Source organism: Dendropsophus ebraccatus, chromosome 8 (genome assembly GCF_027789765.1).
Source record: "Dendropsophus ebraccatus isolate aDenEbr1 chromosome 8, aDenEbr1.pat, whole genome shotgun sequence".
NCBI classification, from domain to species: Eukaryota; Metazoa; Chordata; class Amphibia; order Anura; family Hylidae; genus Dendropsophus; species Dendropsophus ebraccatus.
In genome coordinates, this window is record NC_091461.1 from 78,674,139 (window position 1) to 78,700,748 (window position 26,610).

The following is a 26,610-nucleotide window of genomic DNA, read 5'->3' on the forward strand; positions in this document are numbered from 1 at the left end:
TTTTTTTTTTTTTTTTTTTTTTAATTTAATAAAAAAAAAAAATGCAGCTTTCTTCCAAAAATTAAACCAAACTCCAGGGGCTGTAATATTGCAGCTCAGCTCCACTAATGTGTATGAGGCTGAGCTGCCATACAACACATACGCTGGGGACATACACTGTGTTCTGGAGCACATAATCCTAGAAGAAAACAGGAAAACAAGAAGTAAAACACACTCCTAACAGGGGTAGGCAAGTATAGTTTTTCCCTATTTTTATGTGTCTCCAGCAATATATATATATCTTGGAATTCCCTAAATGAAGCCCAGTACTTCAGTAAAGCTATTATGCAACATTTGGGTGTTTTGTTTTCTCAAGATCCAATGTGTGCCTTTTGTCTTTACACTAATGTGCACATCATCTTAGTTGGCAGATATGCTATGTGTTATGGTTTGAAATATACAGACCAGGAAATAAAATATATACATAACAATGTAAAGACTACTTGAAATTGTCTTTTGCTATCTTGCTGCAAGATGTAGCCATTACGAAATAAACAAAGATATGAAGGTAAATACATCTAGCGCAAGAAGAAATGTACTCAATATACCATATACAAACTGGGGACTGCCCTTTGCATTAAAGTTATATACGTCATTGAATTACGGCAGTGGTCATGGTCCAACAACAACATCTTATCACAGTCAATATACAAACCAGAGCTAACTCCATAATGTGTCCTGCAAAGAAATGGCCACACAAATCAAACAACATACAGTTCAAAGCCCCAGATGCCACAGGAGTGATTCGCCTTGCCTCATTCAATGGGAAAGAGGAGCGAAAATCATACAAAAAACTATTCCAAGACGCTGGATGTTTAGCTACTAGGGAAATGAACACCTTTAACACTCTGAATGTTCGTAGAGGGGCCTTCTTTAGGAGTTACAAGCCTGCATTTCTAAAATACAGGACAACAAGGGAGTTGGCTCAGAGTCTCCAGTGGATAGTATTCGCCTCCAGGAGTAGGAGTCACGCAGACATACTTCCTCAAGGCTTCCAGTCTAGCAGGTGGGACCTTAAAAGCGGAATCCAGCTTTTACTGCTTCAATGTCAGACATAAGTGTCCGAGCCAGGTAAATGCCAAAAATCTATTGGGAAAAAAAAAAAAAAAAAACAGGTTATAGGCAGTCAACATTACCTAATGAAAATTTAAACCTAACTGTCTCATTGATTCCTCACTCCTCAAGTTTGAATTGATGGCTACATGTGTATTTCTGCAATGTCTGAGTGTGTCTATGGATACGTACCCTGAGTAAACTGCAGCAGTAAAAGTATTATTATTATTAGGCTGAAATTACTGGAAATAAACACAAAACTGTTCTGTACCAATAGAAACAACATAATGAGTAGGTAGAGACATACCTGTGACTAGCATAAAAATCTACAGCCCTGCATTTATTCCAGTCCCTGTTCCTGGGAATATGGTAACCTAAAATAATGCTCCCAACCCCACTGAACTATTCAATAACATTATATTTAGTTGTTGTTCTTTTGTGACTCAACAATTGCCTAAAATATTAATATAATAATATCACCGATAAACTTCGACACATACACACCTGCAAAATGGATATCACCAGAAACGCTCCAGCCACAATGTATATATTTCTAGGCAGCCATGCCTCCAAAGCTGATATACAACCCTTTGTATATGTTACCATAGCTCTTTCAGCAGGTGACTGCAACAAGAAAACAAAGGTAATTTATCTTAACATGCATGTATATCATTGCTCATGGACACCAATTGTATTTTAATTCAGAACTAAATGAAAAGCATCCACAAAACCTAAAGAAATAAAATACATTGGAGCCAATATATTATTTTTGCATCTTGCTTCTGTAGAGATTTTTCTTTTTTTGTGTGTGTGTGTGTGCGTTGGCTAAAAGAAGCTATAGTCTGATTCAGACTAGAAAAGAAACAGAAAGGAAAAAAAGAAGATGCCTACAAAGGCTTACAAGGAACTAAAGGGGAGTTGCAGGAAATGATTCATAAGCAAAATGACTAAATGGGTTACGGTCTCTGGTATATTTTCTATCAGTGACTGCAGCTGGCGTTATACACTATAAATCAAGGCTGGAGATGAAGAGCATTATACAGTTCTTTACCTTTTTTCGGACATCATATCCACATTGAGTATTTACAACGGTTTGCTGTTAAAAAAAAAAAAAAACCCAATAATAATAAAAAGAAAATAATAAAAAGGCATATTTTTTTACATTTATTTGCAAAGTAAGTAATTACCCATTATTTAAATACTGTGGGTATAGGTTGGAGCTACACTGTAGGTATAGGTGGGGGATACACTGTAGGTATACTGTAGGTATAGGTTGGGGCTACACTGTAGGTATAGGTGGGGGCTACAAGGGCAATTTTCTCTAAAGAGAAGATGACCAGGAATTACTATACCAAGCTCTTCCACTGATTAATATGCTAGGGTGTAATCTGTGTGTGGGCACCAGGTCATATTAGCACATTCTACTCTCATCACATTGGTAACAATACCTCTCAGAAGGGAGAAAAAGGATTTACAGTTTAATCTGATTTACTTACAGCTGGGTCCGCTATACAGCAGGAGAACGGCACTCCGCATTTCTCTCGACTAAGGTTTCCACCAGTGCAGTTAAAATACTCATTCAGATCCCAGTCATCTGGTCCTTGAGCACCACAACAATGGTTCTGTTAGAGAAAATATAGATTGTTACATGTACATATAAAACACAATTGCAGAGAAGTCGACTGGTTGTCAGTGTACAATACCGCTTTCTGTAGCGAGTCTATGAGGTTCTGCAGGTCAATGTCATCACGGTAAGCTTTTATGTTGTTCTCGAAAAATTCCTTAGCACGGTCTCGCACCCAATCTTGAAAGAGAAAGGCCAGCACTGCAACGGCCAACTCCATAAAAAAGATGAGCACAATGGCACCACAGAACTGAAGAAACAAACACACAAAGAGAGGGGTTAGGATTATGTTTATATGAACATTTTTCACATTAAATCAGTACATTCTTGTTTATTTTACTGTGAAACACTTCCCACTCACCCATTCAAAAGAAACACAAAAACACTAATAAAAGGTCCCATTCGTGTAGCTATACAATTATCCCAACTGATCAGGAGAGGTCATAAGTATCTTATCGGTGGAGTCTCATGTCCCCCAAGATTAAATGGACCCAGCTGCTCCATTCAAACTCAATGGGACTGCCAGAAACAGATGAGTAATATACGTGGCTATCTTTTGTAGTCCTATAGACTTTGCATGAAGCCCAACGTGGCAAGCATGGGTATACAGCCATACAGAACTCCGTGTGTAATATACGTGGCTATCTTTTGTAGTCCTATAGACTTTGCATGAAGCCCAAAGTGGCAAGCATGGGTATACAGCCATACAGAACTGTGAACACAGCATCGGGGGAGGTGTAAAACTTGGGTACATCCTGATCCAATAGACAAAGCAGCAGCATACACATAGAGCTGGGTGGGGAGGGGTCTGTGAGCTGTGCGAGTTGCCAGAAGTCTTTGATAGGGGATGATGTCAACCTGTAGTTGACAGAAAGTAATTTGACTCAAAACAAATCGCTTTGTCTGACCTTAAAACACTGCAATTTTCTGTGGGTAAGGCTTGTGATCACATGACCAAGTGACCATAGCTGCAGCTAAGCTAGGATTAAAGAAATAGCACTGTAGGACCAGTGAGTGATGTCAAAAGTGCATGCCAGGGAAATAACCCTGGAAGGTTTCTTTAAAGCATAGCTGTCAATGTGCAATTGATTCTATTGTTGGAAGTTCGGTTATCCATGGTTACAATCACACTGGGTCAGTACTATGCACAAGCCTCATTCTGATCCAATAGGGCTTATACACAGAACTGACCCAGAATAGACACCCAAATCTCTGGCAGCAGGATGGACTGCATACTGACCGGGTCAGTGGATATCATGACAGATACACTCTAAACGTTTAAACAGTATATTGTTTCAATCTACTAGAGGATGAAATTGAAGATAAATCTATATAACAAAAGTACAAAGATTTTTTTTTTACAAAATTAATGAAAGTTTCCCAGCAATTTGTTTCCCATTATAATGCCACAAAACCCCTTTAAACACCTAGCTCTTCCAACTGATCAACTTACAAATTTCAATAGGCAGATGTTTTCTCTCAAAGCCCCTACGCATCCAGCAAAGCCAAGTGTGAACATAATCACCCCAACTACCAGGACCAGCCATACTGGATCAAAACCATGGAGCCGCGTTACTTTAGTTATGTCAGACAAAATTCCCTAAAAGGAAAGAGATATTAGAATGTTAAAGTAAAACATATGCATAAATGAGTGTGTGTAATGTAAATCTTTAGCTATGCTTTAGATGCATTAAGTTTACAAAAGTGATCATTATTGCTGTAACAATGGCTGCTACCTGTTTACATGCAGAACATTTGCTACAGATTTTCCAAATCTACAATAAATCTGCAGTGCGAGACCATGCCTTTAAAACGGCACTTTCAGCAGGTTCTTCCCAATTAATCTGCTGATATGTCCCAGAAGCTCTTTACCTTATTACTGCAGGGCTGTTAATGATTCTCCTCTTCTGCGTTGTGCAGATAGCCCCTATGCTAATTTGGGGCATCACCCATTGGCCAGGAGCACACCCTCGGCCTTACCCCTCCCATGCCGCCTACTCTGCTTATTCATATATGCACGGGAGGGGGTGGGCTCTTGGCCAAAAGGCGACACCCCAAATGCTCCTAAGCACCAAATTAGCATAGGGGCAAATCTGCACAATGCGAAGGAGAAGAGGAGAATCATTAAAGGGGTAGTGCGGCGGTAAACAATTATTCACAGAATAACACACATTACAAAGTTATACAACTTTGTAATGTATGTTATGTCTGTGAATGGCCCCCTTCCCCGTGTCCCACCACCCCCACCCATGTACCCGGAAGTGTGGTGCGCTATACATACCTGTCATGTGCCGACTCGCCTCCGATCTTCAGTCAGCGATGTCGTCTTCGGAAGGCCGGGCCGAATCCCTCCGGCCGTCCTGAGTGCCGGCAGCCCTCTGCTGCGTCATCGGCATAACGGTGCTCAGCCAATCGCGGCTGAGCATCTGATGATGCTGAAGAGGGCAGCCGGCACTCAGGACGGCCGGAGGGATTCGGACCGGCCGTCCGAAGACGACATCGCTGACTGAAGATCGGAGACGAGTCGGCACGTGACAGGTATGTATAGCGCACCACACTTCCGGGTACACGGGTGGGGGTGGTGGGACACGGGGAAGGGGGCCATTCACAGACATTACAAAGTTATACAACTTTGTAATGTGTGTTATTCTGTGAATAATTGTTTACCGCCGCACTACCCCTTTAACAGCCTTGCAGTAAAGATCTTCTGGGGCATATTAGCAGGTTCATTGGGCAGAACCTGCTGATAGTGCCGCTTTGTAGTGATTTTCAATAGGTTCCCTTTAAAAATACATAGAGTGGTACCTTGGTTTAAGAGCGTTTTGGTTTAAGAGCTCACAGTTTTGCAAAATTGTGACTTGGTTTAAGAGCTCCCTATACTGGGTGGGAGCGCGAGTGGGGGAGGGGCATGGTCTGCATAGTGAGTCTATAGCCCTGTTCTCTGACCCAGGAAGTCTCCATCACCTTCCAAATTATAGAAGACCCACTTCAAGCTGGGGCTTACATCAGGGGACGGGACTGTTGAGGTAATCTCTCTATAGCTGTAACCCGTCTCTCCCCAGACAGAGTGCTGCATGTATGTGCCCACATATGTCCTGCTCATTCCTTCATACTCCCTGCAGTCTCTGTCAGCCCTTGTGTTTCCCATCCTCTCCATTACTGTACAGTAACTTATAATATCACATATTCTGCTGTTTCTGAATGTTTGTTTCATCTGTTTTACATGTTATTCAGAATAATTAATCATCATTTTTGGGGTGTGGAACCAATTGTCTGCATTTCTATGATTTCTTATGGGAAAATTAGCTTTTTTTTAAGAGTTGATTTGGATTACAAGCACGGTCCCGTAACGAATTATGCTCGCAATACAAGGCCCCACTGTATATATAATCTTCAATGGTAAATAATAAGTTTATTTAATCAGCTAGGCTGGGCTTAAAAAGTTAATTCTTATATCAATATACAGTGGTACCTCGGTTCTCGAACTTAATTGGTTCCGGAGTTTGAGAACCGAGCAGTCTGAGAACCGAGCAGTGTCTTCCCATAGGAAATAATGTAAATTTGTTTAATTGGTTCCAGCACCCCCCAATAATTACCTATAGTACCCATATATTACATTGATAAGTGCCCAGTATAATCCCTACAGTACATTACAGAGCAGCACTATACTGTACAGGACATTATACACAAGAAACATTCAACAAAACCAGCAGTCACCAACTCCTCACTCATCCTTAACTGTATACAGCCCCCCCCCATCCCAGCACGGTAAAGAATGGGTGATGGTGGTGCACTGACTGTACTGTAAATGCACTCCAGCAGTATTATACAGTACTGTACTGTATGTGAAGCATCACCAGTGTTAAACTCACCAGGTACAACCCACCATCCACACTCGTAAAAACGTTCAGATACCGAGTACTTCAAGGCTGGGTGCCCAAAAAGTGTTTGAGAACCAAAGCAAACTTTCCTTGAAAATTTAGTTTGAGTTCCAAGAAGTTTGAGAACAGAGAAGTTCGAGAACCAAGGTACCACTGTATTACAAATAATTATTTTTTATTTGGTTGAAACTGACAAAAAACTAAATCTTTCAGTAACAGAGTTATTATGTGACAAAACAATGAACCACTTCCTGGAGTAATATAGAACAATAGAATTCAATGCTGTTAGTATATGCACATCCTCAGTACAGGAAGGATTTCAGTAAAATAAATTTACACCGTTACCGTGTAAAAACTGGGGGAGGGTGTATTTTCTACCTTAAAATAGCTTAACCACTTAAGGACCTTGCCAATTTTATTGTCTTGATTCTGAAAGGGAATGTGTCATCAAAAAATTACTTACTGTTTAAATCAAGTCTTTATATTAAAAACTTTTCAGGAATTGTTGGTGTTTTTCTAATTTTCCATTTCACGTTCTACATTTTAAAATGATACTGACATCCTGCAGTTTACATTCTGGCCACTAGGCCTAAAACTAGGCTGAGACTTCCCGTTCTGTCCAGGTAATTTTTCAGAAGGGTCAGGAGCAAAGTGACGTCAGTATATAGATGAAAGAGGTGCACCCAATAGCTGCTGCTCATAAGTTAACATCCCCCTCACTGTAGAAAGCATGCCCAAAAGCCATTCTCATTTATCTAAATGGGACAGGTCCTGCCTTTTGTGCCTATTGTCCATGGAGCTTGCTGTAAAGCAAATTTCTATATGCTGCTAAAATTGCTCATGCAACTTGGCAGCCCTAATAATAATGTACCAACGTATAAAATAATGTACTTTACCGTACAGAATCAATAATGTTACGTTGACAGTTAGGTTTAACTTAATAAAATTGGGAAATGGGGGCTTGTTTGGGGGCTCATTTTTTATAGGATTTTTTTTTTTTTATACAAGAAGTTTTGTTAAATGTAGCATGCTGATACCACATGGTGATACCAAATAGGCTTCTTTTCTTTTTACTTAAAAAAATAGGAAAAGGGAGTGAACTTTTATTGGGGGAGTGGACTTTTAATATAAAAAAAAAACTGCTGGCACCGTTAGGGCAACTATAAACATATAGCTGTGCTTCCAAAACACTGAAAAAAATGTTTTATTCTACAGTTCAAAGAGTCAAAGAGGCTTTCCCAAGCTCCTGAGGTGCAGCAAGCAGTAACGCCTCCTTACTGCCCCCTCCTATACTCCTGCTTCCAGGTGTGAATCAAGGATCAAGGGAGGGGGGGGGGGAGAAAGGAGATATCCCAGCTTGCACCTATTCAGGAGTTTGGAAAAGCGTCTCCTAAAAATAAAAAAAGCCATGTTCTAGAACAGTGATGGCTAACCTTGACACTCCGGCTGTTGCAAAACTACAATTCCTATCATACCTAGGCAGCCAAAGCCTTTTCTTGGGTTGTTCGGGCATGATGGGAATTTTAGTTTAGCAACAGCTGGAGTGTCAAGGTTAGCCATCACTGTTCTAGAATCAGAGACAGATATATGAAGGGTACCATGTGTTTCCTTGATCTAACAGCTATCTAACAGTCAGCAGTTTGGAACATGAATGGCAGCTGACAGATTCCCTTTTAGTCTCCCAGGAAGACTATGCTATGCTCTTGTAATGTTACTCCCAGCCACCCATATGAGTGACATACAAGGTTCTGTATGTCAGTCAAGGAGGGGCTAGGAGGTGAGTGTTTGTGGTGGTGGTGCCATGCTATGGCACTTAAGCAGCTTGGCTCTTTCTCCTTGACACATGGCTAATAAATAAAAAGGCAACCACCATTAGCTCCAGAAAAGGTATAGTTTGCTTTTATACCCACTAACAACTACACGGGTTCTGCAGCTCTTAACAGCAAATACATCTGACAGATTACCTTAACTATTTTAACAAAAATATACAAAAATATACTAGGACTTACTTTTTCACTCCAAGCCCACAGGCCAATTCCCAACAGTACCATACCCGATAGCTGAGAAGAGAACCAAAGTAGGAATGAGAACAAATTAAATTTTTTTGAGAATAGAAGACTAAACGAATAATAGAGAAAAAATCAGGTGATACCTTTTTGAGGCAGAGTATATTTACTCATTTAGCCTCTAAAAGGTATTGCCTGATTTTTTCTCTATACTGATTTCTATGGCTAACAACAATGGTACAACAATACTCTCTAAACAAATAATAAAAATTGTGATGATGACCAACTCAATTAGAAAACTCACCCAAAATATGATGTTATAGCTAAAGAGCAGGTATTTGTAGCAGCAGCTGACTTCTGCTGTACTATATCGATAGTAGTGCATATTATCAGATAAATGGGCACCTATAGAGGAAAAATGAACAGAAATATGGTAAAATGCATGAATAAGTGCATGGCATTATAATATTAAATGCATTATTCATTCTAAGACAAAAAAAATTCCACTAGTAAATTTAAAGGGTACCTATCATTTGGACCGAGCGGCAGGATACACTGCAAAAATCTTGCCGGTGGGCTGTCTCTTCGGGCGCACGCAGGAGACAAATTTCTTCCGGCTCGGCATTTGCCTGCACTGTGAGTGTATGCAGCCAAGGGGCAGCCCACTGGCAGGATTTTTGCGACGTATCCCGCCGCCCTCTGCAAATGATACGTAGTCTTTAGGGTACAAACACACACACCGTATACGCAGCAGATACACAGCAAATACGCAGCAGATCTGCAGCAGATTTGATGGTGCAGATTTGATGCTGTGTTCAGTTATTTAGAGCTAATCTGCTGCGTATTTGTTGCGTATTTGTTGCGTATTTGCTGCGTATCGCAGCAGTAAATACACTGCGTATACGGTGTGTGTTTATACCCTTAAAGGAAATGTGTCAGAAAAGGACATTTCTATTTCACTATTTTATAAAGTATTTCTGAAATCTTGCAGTCTTCATTCTGTCCACTAAACTAAGCTGAGACTTCCTGGTTTGTTTGTAATCTGTACAGCAGTAAGCTATGTTCACACACAGTAAAATAATACAGCAGTATTTTCAATATAATAATGCGCCTTATTGAAATCAATGGGAAATTCGCAGCAGTGCACAAACAGGATAGAATAATGGTTGTAATTGTCCAAATAATAAACATGCTCACATTTCCAACCTGTGGTTACAAAAACATGGCTGTTTTTTTTTCTCTTACCTGATCACACTATTTTTATTTTTCACTCAGCCGATCCTTTACATTACTGAGGAGGATACGCCACTCAGGCCTCCCTCCTATGGGCTACAATAAGGAGCTTCTCTCTAGTGGATTCTAGTGGTCTCTGTATGATACACAACGACATTCATTTTAATAGTTTTTGCTTACCATCAGGTGCCCTCAGAAGGGTAAATGTCTGGCTGGCTGTGGCTTTTCAGCTCTTCCCAGCTGCAAAATCAGGTTTTTGCCAGGGCTGTTAGAAGCACTTTGAAGCTGGGGCTATCTATATTTAGGAAAACATGGCTACACAGTGCCATACCTATCAGAGGATGGTGTTTGATATTGCAGATTAGATCCATTGAATCATGTGCAATACTGAACACAACCTACCAACACAGATGCATAGAGGCGTAGCTACTATATGGATGCACTATATGGAGTTGACCTCCTACATTATATGGGGGGCACAGAGGGAGCTTGTCTACTATATGGGTGCACAGCATGGGCATTGTTATAGTGTGAAGCAATACAGTAGCTACTGTAAACACCAGAGGTGCCTGCAAGGAGAGAAAATGTTTATTTAAAGATTTAAATGTAATGTAAAAAGGAGGGGGGGGGGCACTTTTGCCCATATTGACCAGCTCTACAAGAAGCCAACATCTACTAATGAAGAGACAAAAATTAAAAGTGCGCATGTAGCAATATATCTTCCAGTGAGATCTATAAGAGGATAGTGGCCTAGCTTTGACACAGCACCACCCTATTTTCTGGCACCATGCCCGACAGCTGTGTAGCAGTCAGGAAGTAAATGACAAGTTAGAAGTACGCTGGTTACCAGATGAATATTCTGTCACTTGGTCTTGAAGTAAATCATCTTTCCAGCAGCAGATAGAGCCTGAGGGTGGCTATTCTAGATAGGAAATATACACTCCAAAAGTGTTTGCAAATGGGATCAAGTAAATGTTTTATTAACGTTACAATCAGCAATTCAAGAACTCCACTTCCCTGACACTATAACAAGGATGCGGCCTCATGCAGTCAAGGTACTGTGGATTTCCCACAGTGGAAAATCTGCCACATTCGCACACCAAAGCTTGCAGACTTTGGACTGGATTTATGGTGGTTTTACACGGAGCGATAATTCGCCCGATCGCACGATTAACGATTTTGAATGAACGATTTTTTATAACGATCGGCGTTTAGACGGAACAATACATCGTACGGAATATTCGTTTTGCGATCGCTTAAGCCTATCTCACACAAAGGGGAAATCGTTGAAAGACTGTTTACACTGAACAATCTGCGAATTGTTTGCGAACGATCAACGACGATTTGAGAACTTGTTGAAAGATCAAAATGAACGATTTCTCGCTCGTCGCTTGATCGTTCGCTGCGTTTACACGTACGATTATTGTTCGAATTCGACCGTTATCGTGCAAATTCGAACGATAAATCATTCCGTGTAAAACCACCATAACCCCATTATTACACACACCTGCCTCTGCCTAGACTTATGGTGGTTTTACACGGAACGATTTATTGTTCGAATTTGCACGATAACGGTCGAATTCGAACAATCGTACGTGTAAATGCAGTGAACGATCAAGCGACGAGCGAGAAATCGTTCATTTTGATCTTTCAACAAGTTCTCAAATCGTCGTTGATCGTTCGCAAAAAATACGCAGATCGTTCGGTGTAAACATTCTTTCAACGATTTCCCCTATGTGTGAGATAGGCTTAAACGATCGCAAAACGAATATTCCGTACGATGTATTGTTTCGTCTAAACGCCGATCGTTGTGAAAAAAAAATCGTTCATTCAAAATCGTTAATCGTGCGATCGGGCGAATTATCGCTCCGTGTAAAACCACCATAATGCCTAGCACTCAGCAGAAGGAAATATGGTGCCCATTAGGTGTCCTGCAATAAACAGCAGCCATTGCAACCTTCATTTCCACTGAAGCTATGAACGAGAGACCTGGACTGACACAGACTGGAACTGTAAATTCTCATTTGATGAATCCAGCGACAGACGAGTGTGTTTACAGGCCTCTTGGTGAGCATATCACTCCTGTCCTTACTGTGGAACCCATCACTTTCCAAGCTGCTGGTGGGATCTGCGGAGCCATCATATGACAGTCACCCCTAGTAGTGATATAAGGGACACTAACAGCTGTAACTGAGCTGTAGTTTTATTAGTGCAAATATGGGGTAGCTTGTAGTTTTTATGATCACTTCTTATACCCTATTGTTGATGGCATTCACCATGCAGGATAAATAACATTATATGTAAAATTTTTGTTTTTTATTTGCCTCAGTTGTTCATGCATCAAGTAGATCTTTACATAAGCATAGGCGAGGTGAATTTTACTACAGTGGTACCTTGGTTTAAGAGTAACTTGGTTTAGGAGCGTTTTGGTTTAAGAGCTCACAGTTTTTTAAAATTGTGGCTTGGTTTAAGAGCTCCTGTACTGGGTGGGAGTGCGAGTGGAGGAGGGACAGGGTCTGCATAGCGGGGTCTACAGCCCTATACTCTGACCCAGGAAGTCTCCCTCACCTTCCAAATCATGGCAGATCCACTTCAGGCTGGGGCTTGCATCAGGGGACAGGAGTGTGGAGGTAATCTTTTCATAGCTGTAACCCCTCTTTCCCCAGACAGAAAGTGCTGCTATACTGTGCTCACATCTGCCCTGCTCATTCCTTCATGCTCCCTGTAGTCTGTGTCCGCCCTCATGTTTCCCATCCTCTCCATTACTGTACAGTAACTTATAATATTACATATTCTGCTGTTTCTAAATGTTTCATCTGCTCTACATGTTATTCAGAATAATAAATCATTATTTTTAGGGTGTGGAACCAATTGTCTGCGTTTCTATGATTTCTTATGGGAAAATTTGCTTTGGTTTAAGAGTCGATTTGGATTACAAGCGCAGTCCGGGAACGAATTATGCTCATAATCCAAGGCACCACTGTACTTGTGTTTGTAATATGTGGATGTTGCCTATGTTCAGATTCATAACCAGAACCCAACCGTGCAAGACAACAGTGCTCACTGCACAAAGGCAACACAGGATATGCAGAAAATATGAAGGCAAATACAAAAATCAAAACTTTCTGTATTTTTACAGACACACAAGCAGGAAAGAAACCTTATGGCACCTGGCATCCTAGGGGAGCTATGAGTGAGAATGGATTCTATCATTCTACTTCACTAACAATTATCTAAACTGATAAACAAAAGTAAATGTGGGCAACTTCTAACAGGATATGAGGTTAAGTGGTGTCATTTCAAAACCTTCTTTAACATGAGGAAATTACAACATCTTCCTCCTAAAGACACTAGATATCATCACTAAAACATACAGCAACACCTATGGTATATGGAAGTGGCTGCTCTCTTGACTTTGCTGTTTATTAAAGGGAACCGCTTACAGGATTAGGCTCCCTGTTAGATCCAGCACACGAGGCAGGGGGAGAGCGTGCTGTGTGGTTTTACAGGTAGAGAATACAGCGTGCTGTGTGGTGTTACAGGTAGAGAATACAGCGTGCTGTGTGGTGTTACAGGTAGGGAATACAGCATGCTGTGTGGTGTTACAGGTAGAGAATACAGCGTGCTGTGTGGTGTTACAGGTAGAGAATACAGTGTGCTGTGTGGTGTTACAGGTAGAGAATACAGTGTGCTGTATGGTGTTACAGGTAGAGAATACAGTGTGCTGTGTGGTGTTACAGGTAGAGAATACAGTGTGCTGTGTGGTGTTACAGGTAGAGAATACAGTGTGGTGTTACAGGTAGAGAATACAGTGTGGTGTGTGGTGTTACAGGTAGAGATTACAGTGTGGTGTTACAGGTAGAGAATACAGCGTGCTGTGTGGTGCTACAGGTAGAGAATACAGTGTGCTGTGTGGTGTTACAGGTAGAGAATACAGTGTGCTGTGTGGTGTTACAGGTAGAGATTACAGTGTGGTGTTACAGGTAGAGAATACAGTGTGCTGTGTGGTGTTACAGGTAAAGATTACAGTGTGGTGTTACAGGTAGAGAATACAGTGTGCCGTGTGGTGTTACAGGTAGAGATTACAGTGTGGTGTTACAGGTAGAGAATACAGCGTGCTGTGTGGTGTTACAGGTAGAGAATACAGCATGCTGTGTGAGCAAAAACACAATGGCATGATGCAGGAATGCAAATTATAAAGTACTGCAAGTAAATAAAAAAAATAACACAAAAAAATAAATAATAACACAATAAAACTGCAAAGTGTGAACACAGCCTAGATGTTCTGAAATAGTTTGGGGAGGAAAATGGGCAGGATGGAGTACTTTGATGAACAGCTGAGGGAAAGCATTGCATTCTGGAACTTGTAGTACTGAGCAACTGCTAAACCAGGAAGTACAGCCAGAAAGTACAGAACTAAGACACCCAAAGCAATTGGATTTTTGGTAGTTTCCGAACTAGGTCAGGCAGGTAAGCAATGCTATATGCTTCTGCAGCTGGTTTATTTTTTTTCCCTTTAGCTGGAGTATCTCTTTAAATATCTCAATAGAGAGATACCAACAGCATTTTCATAGAAGTCACACAGTTTTATAGATCATTGACTAAAAATAGCATAGGAAACCACACATACCGACAACTCATTATTTGCAAAACAAAAAGATAAATTTGGAATAAAAGGATGTAAAGAGGTTCTAATGGTGGATGACAATTGTTACCAGTCATAGTTTTGTCTATCAGAACAGGAAACATGAGTTACATGGAAAGGTTACAGAAGAGAGGATGGCTTTCCACTTATCTTCACAAAACAAGCGAGGAATGCTGCTCCACTGATCACTTGTTATCTTGTGTTTCTACAGAAATCTCCTCCTTGGTTAGGATCATCATTAAGTCATTAACAGCATGAATCTATACTGTATTATATTACAGAGGCCATGGTGATAGATTCCTCCAGAACCACAAAGGAGCCACTGATCAGTCTGGCATTGAGCTGTGAAGAAAGGGTCTACTTGGCTCAAACAAAATAAGCTTATTTTTGTGTAATGAATTAAAGGGGTACTCCAGAGACTTATAGACATTTAAAAAAAAAAAAAAAAACTACTTCCGGTGCTCTGCTGCCACCACCGCTATACAGAGCAGGGGGGTTGTTCCCCTGTGTACTGAATGTTCTTGTATATAGTACACTGGAGAGGAGGCTAACCAACATGACTGCGGTGTCTGGCAGCCTCTGCACAGTGAGTGCTTATTGCCATCACCGTTCACTGTGCTAGAAGCAGAACGTGCAGTGCATGACTGCAGTGGGTCTGCCTGCTGGGACCCTACACAATCTCCAGAACCGCTCTCAGCATCGCTACGTGTAATAGGCATGTGCGACTGACAACTGATGACAGTGTAAAGAGAACAATAAACTTTATAGTGTACTGTTACACGGCCAGATAACTAAACGAGCGCCGATCTGCTAGATCGGCGCTCGTTTACTAGGCCTATTACACGGCTCAATAATCGTTTAACAAGGGCTGCATGGACATCGTTACTGATGTCCTTGCAGCCCTTGCTTAAACTGTATGCATTACGTGTCCATGGTACAGGGCTCCTCTTGCGGTCTGCTTCTCCTTAGGTCCCGGCGGGCGCTGCAGCTTCAGAGCAGCCTGTCTTAGCGGTGGTCCCGGCCAGTGATTGGCTGAGCAGCCTATCAGCTCAGACAGCCTGCTCTGAAGCTGCAGCGTTCGGGACCCAGGAAGAAGCAGAGAGCAAGAGGAGCCCTGGAGCATGGATGGGTAATGTATACACTTTGCAAATAGTCAGCTGAAGGCCATGCATTGCTATTACACGTAGTGATGCGCGGTCGGCGCCCGACAATTATAGGTCCAAACCTAAATCAATGATCAGCCAATGATCGTTGTCATTGGCTTAAAGTTGTGTTTATTACACTAAACTATAATTGGCCGGATAGGGCCGATTATTGTTCCGTGTAATAGGGCCCTTACTTGTCCATGCTCCCCCACTTACCAGCTGCCTTTTCCCTGCTCACTACAGTCACCGCAGAGGCCGCCTCTGAAGTGACAGGCCACTCAGCCAATCGCTAGCCAGGGCTCTGTCCTTATTGGCTGAGCAGGCTGTCACTTCAGAAATGACTGAGGTGAGCGGGAAAAGTGCAGTAGGACATCGAGGAAGCATGGACAGGTAAGTCAAAGGTTTATTATTTTCTATATAAAGCAAGGGCTGCACGGACATCGCGAACAATGTCTGTGCTGCCCCTGCCACATGATAACCCAAGCATTTTAAAGGCTCTGTAAGTGAGCACCACAGTTTACAGCGATCATCAGGCTATGTAATACGGCCCTTAGTTTGGAGACCTCTCAAAACAGCAGGGGTCTCAGGAGTCAGATCCCCCATGATCATACACCAATCCCCTTTGCTGTGGATATGGGGTAAGCTTTATTGGCTGGAATACCTTTAACAACAAAATTTACATGAGGTGCGGCCTCTGGTTCTTTAATGATTTTGTGATCCTATAATAGAAATATATTGCTCATACTTTATGGAATTAAAACTCATCACTTAAAGGAAATGAGAGTGTCATGGTGCCTGGAGCAGAGGCAGAATGCACTAGCATTAGGCTTGTTCTCTGAAATGCCGAGGCGTAGGCTGCTCTCTGGAAACACTGTGATAAGGAAACACAAACAAGAAGGCTAGCTAACATTCCATTCGTTATCTGTGCAAGGTTTTATAGCAAAAATACTATGTTCTACCCGAAATCCTCCCAAGCAGCTGAGTGGCTGAGCTGGCACCTTGCTCTGTCAACTGGAGACCAAGAGGTTTGGCTGTGGTGTGGACAACACAAGGTAAATATATAACCCGTTTTAGCTATATTTAAAAGTAAAAAGGAACCGTTGGACACAACCTTTAAGAACATTTACAGAGGAAATAAAATGAAAGTACTAAATCATATCAGAAGTTATATGGAACTCCTACTAAGGGTGGGTTCACACGTAACAGAGTTGCAGCAGATTTTATGCTGTGAGTTCGCAGCGAAATCAACTGCGATTCCCGTACTGTTAGTTTGAGTAGGATTGCATACTCGCGGTGGAGTTTTCATCCTGCTGCGAGTAGATAAACACCGCCCCCCCCCCCTTAACCTGCGGTGGCCCGCTATATACATTACCAGTCCACATTCTGGCCTGCTTCAGAGCCCCCCCGCCATCCTGGCGTTCCACTCAACCAATCAGTGACGTGAAATCCGCTGAAATTCCATTACATGTGAACCCACTCTAAAGCTAAGAATGAAGCAGGCCACAGAACTAGCCTGGCACTGCGTCCTCTTCACAGCAGCGCTCTTGGGGAACTGCAGTGGGATCAATCATATAATTGGAGCAATGCTTGCAGTTCCCTACAGAGCAGGTGGTTGGGCGCATCCTAGTGCAGGGAACGCACCTCTAGGCTAGCACTCCAGAAAGTCTGCACTGAAAACTACAGTGAGGGTACTGTACGTTCACCTGTACAGGATCCGCAGCAGAACCGCAGCGGTGTTCAGTTATTTAGTTACATTGATATCAAATCTGCTGCAGATCCTGTACATGTGAACGCACCCTGGAACATCCACACCGGTGCAGATTTTAGTGCAGTGCTTCTCTATTCCAGTTCTTGGGCCTTAACAACAGGTCATAATTAAAGGATTTTTTTTTTCGAATTTTACAGGTGATATAATTATACTCAGGTGCATCAGGTATTATCACAGGTGTCTTTGTATGGGAAATCCTCAAAACATGACCTGTTGGTGAGGCCTGAATACTGGAATTGAGAAGCACTGTTTTATGCTGCGTTTACACGGAGCGATAATTCGCCCAATCGATCGTTAAACGATTTTGAAGCAATGATTTGTTTATTTATAACTATCAGCGTTTAGATGAATAAATCGTTCGAAAAATCATTATTGCGATTTTGATCTTGCGTTTTTAAGATCGCTTAAGCCCATCTTTCACATAGGATGAATCTTAGAAAGACTGTTCACACGAAGCGATCTGCAAATTTTAAGTGAACGACAATTTGAGAACATGTTGAAAGATCAAAATTAATGATTTCTCGCTCGTCGCTTGATTGTTTGCTGTGTTTACATGGAACGATTACCGCTCAAATGCGATTGCCGCTCAAATTCGAACGATAATCGTTACTTGTAAATGCAGCATTAGTGTGAACATTTTGTGGATTCTCTTCTGCAGAGTTACAAAAAAAGAAATAAAAAAAGAAAAGTTGCAGATGTGCATTGTTTATGCTTAAACACAACACAAGAGATAACAGAATTAACCAAGTGAAAAACAGACTATTTTTTTCCCTTGTGTAACTATAAAGGTATAAAAGGATGTGTGCACTGCTCAGGCAGAGAGAACAATGACTGGTAGCATACAATATTTATGAGAGTAAAATCTAAAATAATACAGGAATACATAAAACTAAAAATGAAAACATAATACAAAGGTCAGGCGGTCTCTGCTGAAGCCTGATATATGTGTTCTCTCACAAGCCTTTGTGGTTAGGCACTGCCCAGCAATCTACACATTATTAATGTATACTGTAAAACATGCTTTATTTCACATCCCCGTTGTGAAAGTTATAACAGGTACCCTTTAAGGCGAGACTTTGTTTGTACAGATCATTTTCCAGCAGTGCCGTTCTTAAAGAAGACAGTACAATGACAGGTGACAGCAATGTACTGTATATACCTCTGTTACACACAATAGCACCCCCCTCCCTCATGTGGAATAAGCCCACAGAGCATGATCATAAACGAGCCCCATACAAAGAAAAGGGTCTGGAGAAGTTCATTTTCTATGTCCATGAAGTTTGCCAAAAAGCATGTGATTAAATGCTGTTAAAAACAGCTGAGCCAAGATGACAGTCTCCATACTAATGTACTACAAACATACTACATGGCCCAACATTACACTGTAAGGCTATGTTCACACAACGTAAGTTACCTATTAATCACGGCCGTGATTAATAGGAAATTTATATTGTGTTGCCATCTATGGAATCACGGCCAGAGTGTATACACATAGTATACACTCCAGCTAGGATCGCTAGAGGCCGCACAAAAAACTGACATGTTGAATAGCGGCCGCACAAGCCGAAAAGGTCACACAATGGAGAGTGCGCCTCAATGGTAAATTGGGATGCTGGCGTACACGGATGCGCCCGCATCCCAATTCAGCACAAATGAAGATCATCCATCCAGTACTGCAGTACCGGCTGGGATGATCTTCTCTAACAATGGCCGTTCTGTGACCCGGCTGGGTCACAGAACGGCCGCTGTTTCACTTAATGTGAACCCGGCCTGAAGCTTTGTTCCCACTGAGGAAAACTAGCGGAATTCCACGGCGAAATGCAGTTAGCCTCCCTCTCATAATGGGAGTCTATGGGAGGCACGCGCTCCTGCTTTGTCCGTGCTGAAGAATGAACATGTTCATTCTTCAGCGCGGACAGAGCAGGAGCGCGCGCCTAGAATTCCGCTAGTTTTCCTCAGTGGGAACGAAGCCTAAGACAGCACTGATCTGCTAGATTAGCACTCACTTATTGAGCCTATCCAAGGCTCGATAATCGTGCATGAGGGCTAGACAGACATTGTTAGCAATGTCTGTACAGCCCTTGCTTTTTACAAAGAAAATATTAAAGTTTATACTTACCTATGCTCCCAAGGTGTCCTGCAGCCTTTTTCCCCCATTCTCTGCTCACCGCAGCTGCCGCTGGCCCTTCTGACCCAAGCTCTTCAGCCAATCAATGACTGAGATGGGACAGTCCCACAGTCAGTGAATGGCTTTTCACTGAAAAGCTGGGGCCAGAAGTACCAGCGACAGCTCCAGTGAGCAGAGAATGCGGGAAAAGGGCTGCAGGACACTGGGGAAGCCTGGACTGGTAAGTATAAACTTTATTATTTTACTTTGTACTGTCATTAGCCAATTTCTAAAGTTTAAAGATTTTTTTAGGTTGAAAGACAGCGATCAGCCGATGACTGGTTCTTTGTCTGATCGTTGTCTTTATTACACGGAATGATATCTGCTCAAATCAGCAGATAATCGTTCCATGTCGGCTCTCTTTATTCAGCTTTATTCTTAAAACGAGAGACTTCCGCAGAGGAAAAGTATAAAGGTGACAACAAAGATACCTGAACGTTCCTCTTTAAGTTCACATTACAAAATGTATTTTGCAATCTAGAAATTTATACCACACATATTGCTTCTGTGATGAGTCACGCTTACTGACAGAGAAACAAGAGAGCCACAGTCTGCAGAAACTTCTCACCACCATCTCATGACACTCTTTACACTGATGTAAATGAGGTAACAATGATCAGTAACGGACCATAACTACAAAGTGTCCAAATACTGTATAACGGGATGTCTGATGAATGGACAACAACTCAACAGTAGGGTTGAGGAGCCAGAAGTGCGTCTTGCTAACTTTCTACACTCCAACTCCCCCCATCACAAATGGTTTATGTATAAAACCAGCAATAAGAAATGCACTGTAGAATAATGCTACCAACCAGCTTTTCATTGTCTATAAAAGGAAATATCCATTTAATTATACATTATTGATTCATATTTTTACGTTGCAGGTGATGTCATTACATGTCTACCAGCCTACTAGTAGCTTCTGTTACCCCCTTTTAACAGGCAGAATTCATAACTAGCAATCCCTCACAATGATTCAACACAACGCACATTCATTCAGAAGAATTGGTCATCTCTTCTTAGATACACAGATAGACTGGTGTGTATTTTCAGTAACATTTCATTTCTGGGAAATTTTCATCTCTAAGGCCAACATAAGGGTCCACTCGCACTACAGAATGTGCGCGGAATTTCAAGCGAAGACTGCGCTACTGACTCCGATTGAAGTTCCGCTTGTCCCATTCATTCAATAGAATGTCTCACGCGCATCCGCCCGAAGAATTGATATGTCAATGAATGAGATATAAACATCAGACCATGATGATGGCTCTGTCATGTCTGCTTGTCATTTATTTTATTTATTGAAAGTAAGATTACAGTAAAACACTGGTAGGAAACTAGCCACACACTGGGTACACAGGTAGTATGTACAATGTGTGATCCATTCATTTATTCAGTCTATCGTTCATGTACCCTCCTACCCTCCTCACCCCCACAACATGGTCACAGAAGGGTCAGGAGGCTCCCATACACTTTAGACACAGGTGAAACCTGCAGTGAATCCAAAGTGACACATGTGGATCTTGCAATGGATTAAAGGCACTAAGGGTCCATTTACACAGAAAGATTATCTGACAGATCATCTGCCAAATATTTGAAGCCAAAGCCAGAAAGACTATAAACAGGGAACAGGTAATAAAGGAAATCCTGAGATTTCTCTTCTTTTCAAATCCATTCCTGGCTTTGGCTTCAAATCTTTGGCAGATAATCTGTCAGATAATCTTTCTGTGTAAATGGACTCTTACTGTTAGGGCTAATGCATCCACATCCACAGCATTCCGTCCGTACACGGATGGTGTTCTGCAGACTGGACCTGGGAGCTCCCAGGATCATGATTATGATGTCGAGAGCTCCTTGCACGGCCCCGTAAGCACCCGTGATCCCTGCGTGGCCCCGCAAGCACTCGTGATCCCTGTATGACACAACCACTTGTGAAACTTTTACACTTCTTACTGGTGTGTGACTGTAGGATGAACTTCTGCTGTAAAACAAAATATGGCCGTGTAGATGGAGATCTAAAATTAGCATTCTGACAATTACAACATTTCCTATAAAAATTTCAAATCTTCCAATTTATAAAATCAACAGATGTAAAAACTGTTGTCAGTCACCCCAGATTTATATCAAATCTCATGTGTGAAGATACTCTGGTGTACCCAGGCTGCAAAGATTCACAGCAGAAGATACATCACTAGATATCCTCTAGAGAAAATATAGTGCATTATGTCACTGCTATCTAATGGAGTACACACATCTTGTACTCTTAGAACATATACTTACCAGCCTATGTTTGGTGCTCTACTGGGGCCTGTCATGGGAGAATAGATGGCATGAGATTCTCCCACAGCAACAAACTAACCTTTATAGATAGGTGTCACCACACTGCCAGTGGATCTGCTGCAATTCCATGCATAATATATTTGGAAATCTCATCCCTATACACTTACACTATACACTATGTTCACACAACGTAAAACGACGGCCGTAGTTTTGCGGTGTGTAACAAAGCCTTATGTCCAATGGGATCCCAGCCGGAGCATACGAACATCGTATGCGCTCCGGCCGGGATCCCATACAGCGCCGGAAAAAACTGACAGGTCAGTTTTCTGCATCCGGAATTCAGTGAATTCCGGCCGCAGAAAGACCTGTCAGTTCACACAGTGAAGCAAGCTCTGATGCGGGCGCACGCTGAAGCGCCCGCATCAGAGCTCCGAGGCCGGAAAGATCACCCGGCCGGGGTCACGGAACGGTCGGTCTCATACGTAATGTGAACATAGCCTAAGGGTGTGTTTAAACGTACAGGATCCGCAGCGGATCTGATGGTGCAGATTTGAAGCTGTGTCCAGTTATTTAGATCAAATCTGCTGCAGATCTGCCCCATCAAACCCGCTGCGATATGGTACGTGTGAAGCTACCCTAAGGCTGGGTTCACACTGTGTTTTTGTAATCAGTTTAACGTATATGTTTTATGGAAAACGGATGCAATTGTGTGTCATCTGTTTGGATCCGTTTTCCCATTGACTTACAGTATAAAAAAAATGGATCAAAACGTATGCGTTTTTTTTTTTTTTTTAACAGATACATTTTTCTGTCCATTAAAAGTAACTAAAAACGGAATATTTGAACGGACTGCAACAACGCAGTGTGAACGCAGCCTAATGGTGTAGCCAAAGCCAGGAATGCATTTGAAAAGAAGAGAAATCTCAGTCTTTCCTTCATGACCCTGTATATAGTCTGTTTCTGGTTTTGGCTTCAATAAATGCAGCCTACGACATACAATCTGCTGTAAAAACCTGCTGCTGTGTTCATGCTTACCATATTGCAGAACACGATTTTCAATGAAAGAGATCCATGTGTACTATAGTAAAAGCCCATGACCTATAGCCTATATTAGTCGGAGCATGTTTCTTAGGCCGGTTTCTCACAGACATAATACAACCACATTTTTGTGCCTATATTTTCTGATGACTCAAACTGACAGCTGTCAATTCAGTTCATCAGACCCACAGGCAGGCTGGACCTGTGGCTGTATTATGCTCTTCTGAAACCAGCTTCATACTGGACTATGCAGACAAAGATCAGCTGGCATGCACAATGTCAGTTGATCATGGCCTTTCAACATGCTGAAAGAGCACGATTTGTGCAGCAAGAGTCTGCAACAGTGTACCTGTGACATAGAGGACACACAGGCCCAGACTTATCAGCTCTCTGTCAGTGTCTGCGCTCCTGAATCATCGCAGCCCCACAAGAAATAATCGCTCAGCCAGTCAGTAACTTCAGCTGTGTCCCGCCTCACTCACTGATTGGCTGAGCGAGTATTTATGAGTGGAGCCATGACATCACAGTATTGAGAGCCATGAGCTGTGACGCTGCACTATGGGGGCATGGGGACGGGTAATTAGGACTCTTTATTATGATCCCACCACCGCCTGCTAGTTTTCACTGTTGCCCAGAATACCTCTTTAATCTCTGCATCTCTCAAGTACACACACAGCCTGCTGCAGCCATAGAACACACACAGCCTGCTGCAGCCACAGCACACTAAAGAAAAACACACAATCTTCTCCCAGAGAGAAAACACCACATTGAGGACAGAGATTAGTGCTACACTACCTATGGCTTCTCCTACTTCTCTATATTACACTTGATATCTTCATATTACACTGCTGCTCATATACAACATTCAGAAAGAGAACAGCAAAGATCTCCCCCCACACAATGGTCAGTTTCCAGATCACAAGCAGCAGTATATACTTACCAGCCACGCTGCTTTTGATCCAGAATTTGGCTCTCTGGTCCTCATGTTGGATGTATCTTTGGCCCCAACTGCTCCATCTGTCAATCAAGTTAAAGGAGCAGCCGGAGGACTGGAGAACCAGATGGCAGATCACAAGCAGCATTGCTGGTAAGTATACTCTGCTGCTTGTGATCTGGAAACTGACAGCATGGACATCTACATATCTGTGCTGTCAGTTCCCCTTTATCTTTCTCAGCCGCACAAATCCTGTTTACACAGTGAGACGTGCAGCCAATAATAATACATTTTAAAGCAGGGTAAAAAGATGATTTTTTTATTGACACTCCTGGCCGATAATTTTCCTGTGTAAAAGGACCATTAATCTGCAACGAAACAGAGAGAGCAGCAAGCCGGTGAGTGAAGGTGAAGCGTTCGTCCGTACTCTTCTACCAGCTCACTCTAGCCTTGGGGACCAGTGCACCCACAAAGTGACTGATCAAAACTCTTGACAGATCTGAATGACAGTAACACTTTAAATGTTACAGTGACAGTGAATGAAACAATGCTGCAATACCTTGCATCACTGCTAATAAAAATAAAAACCAGGTTCAACAGGGGGAAATTTATCTAGTAGTCTTACAGGGAGAACGGTCTTTGCTGCCTATAGCCAACCACTCACAGCTCAGCTTCCAAGAATTCATAAGCCCTGGTAAAGCTGAGCTGTTATTGATTGCTATGGGGAACAAAGGTCATTCCTACTTTAAAGGGGTACTCCAGTGTTGGGACACTTTTTTTCTGGGACCGGGGAGGAGGTGGCCGAGAAAAAAAGACGTCCACTCGTTTCAAGCGGCGGGTCCCGCATCGCAGCGCTCCGTGCCTGGTTCCCGGCCGCTTGGTGGTGTCTGACGCGGGCCCGAGACGTGACGTCTCAGGTCCGCTCAGCCACTCAGTGAAGAAGGCGGGATCCGTTTCAAGTCCGCTCAGATCCCGCCTCCTTCACGGAGTGGCTGAGCGGACCTGAGACGTCACATCTCAGGCCCGCGACAGACACCCGGAAGCGGCCGGGAACAGGGGACTGGAGCGCCACAATGCTGGAACCGGGGAGGTGAGTGGATGTCTTTTTCCTTTGTCTTTTGGCCACCTCCTCCACGGTCCCAGTAAAAAAAGTGCCCCAACACTGGAGTACCCCTTTAAGGGCCTGTTCACACTACAGATTTGGTGCGGAGATACCGCCGGGAACCTCTGTGCCGAATCCCTCCAGCTATGTCTTTAGATGGGAAGGCTCGCACCCCTCCGCTCAAAGAATTGACATGTCAATTCTTTGAGTGGAGAGCGGAGGCACGCAAGCTTCATTTCATTTCATTCAAAGACATAGCAGGATGCATTTGTCGCAGAGTCCGCAGATTGTGGTTCCCAGCCAAATCTCCATGCCGAATCCGTAGTGTGAATGGGCCCTAAGACTCCTTGATAAATCTCTTCCATTGTACTCACCTCATAGCGCTCTAGCATGATGCTCTGTCTATCCCAGTCCCTCTATTCACTTACCCCGACGACATGCTGAACACATTGCAGCCTTAGGGTCCTATTACGCCAAAAGATTATTGTGCGTAAAATCGTTATATAGTTCAAATTTAAGCGATAATCTTTCTGTTTGTATTTAGACAACAATCAAACAACCAACAAAAATGTGTATGTTATAAATCGCCTGTTTTGAGCTGAACTAGAGTGTATGTACACATCATTCACATCGTTCATTCGTAATAACTATCATAACTGCAATGGTATCTATTGTTACGTGTTTTATGGTAAACAATTTCAGGTCGCTCACAAAAGTTGTAAATAAAAAAAAATCGGTTAGTCTAATAGGAAAAGAGCCCCCACCCCCTTTCTCTGACAAGACCAGCAGATTAGGAGACGCTGGCTCTTACTGAAATACAATTCCTTCTGTTCATAGTCACTTCGATCCTTTGTGTGTGTATATATATATATATATATATATATATACACACACACACACACACACACACACACAGTATATACATACACACACACACACAAACATACATACATATATATATACACACACCCAATCACATGTACAAGATGCACCCGGTGTATAAGCCCCAGCATACACTTCTATACATGTATGCGCGCAGACTCCGGGGGCACACAGCAGTGTTATGGGTCTCTCTCCTCCTTCCCTAAGTCTCCTGTACCAGTGACAGCCCTGAGCCTCCACACCCGCCATACCCGCCACACCCAGGGCACCTACCTCACACTCCAGCACACTCAGCCAGCACCGTATGAAGTTATAGCAGAGCAGACTGTAAAGTTGTGGTTACACTGTGGACGCAGCACGCTCCTCCCCAGTTACACAGGAAGTACAAACTCTGCTCCCCCTCCATTCATGTCATTGGGTGGTGGGGAGCTGCGGGAGTGTGTCCTCCGGAGTGTGACGTCAGCAGGAGGGGCGGGGTTGTGTTGAGCTTACAAACAGGAATTAGGAAGCAGTAAGTTGCTGCACTATTCACTATGGAAACAGAGGAAAGGAAGCTCCAATAGCCACAGGAACATGGAGGGATACAGGGGAGAGGACTGGTGTGTGGGGTCTGTATGCAGGGGGAGAGGACTGGTGTGTGTGGGGTCTGTATACAGGGGGAGAGGACTGGTGTGTGTGTGTGGGGTCTGTATACAGGGTGAGAGGACTGGTGTGTGTGTGGGGTCTGTATACAGGGTGAGAGGACTGGTGTGTGAGGTCTGTATACAGGGGGAGAGGACTGGTGTGTGGGGTCTGTATACGGGGGAGAGGACT

General features: G+C 42.7%; 1 protein-coding gene across 3 annotated transcripts; it reads right to left on the reverse strand.

Moving 5' to 3' along the window:
* On the reverse strand, positions 1 to 26,209 carry TSPAN14 (tetraspanin 14). Of its 3 annotated transcripts, XM_069980697.1 has the most exons (10): positions 26,071 to 26,209; positions 9,849 to 9,972; positions 8,908 to 9,008; positions 8,607 to 8,657; positions 4,170 to 4,316; positions 2,796 to 2,966; positions 2,589 to 2,714; positions 2,144 to 2,188; positions 1,597 to 1,716; positions 1 to 1,125 (listed from the first exon to the last, which is right to left on the reverse strand). In XM_069980697.1, the coding sequence occupies exons 3-10, from the start codon at positions 8,986 to 8,988 to the stop codon at positions 1,054 to 1,056; spliced, it is 813 nt and encodes a 270-aa protein (XP_069836798.1). In that variant the 5' UTR covers positions 8,989 to 9,008; positions 9,849 to 9,972; positions 26,071 to 26,209; the 3' UTR covers positions 1 to 1,053. The 3 variants fall into 3 exon arrangements, with proteins under 3 accessions (XP_069836798.1, XP_069836797.1, XP_069836799.1); XM_069980696.1 differs by lacking the exon at positions 9,849 to 9,972; XM_069980698.1 differs by lacking the exons at positions 9,849 to 9,972; positions 26,071 to 26,209 and adding an exon at positions 10,017 to 10,998.
* Positions 26,210 to 26,610: the final 401 nt, after the last annotated feature.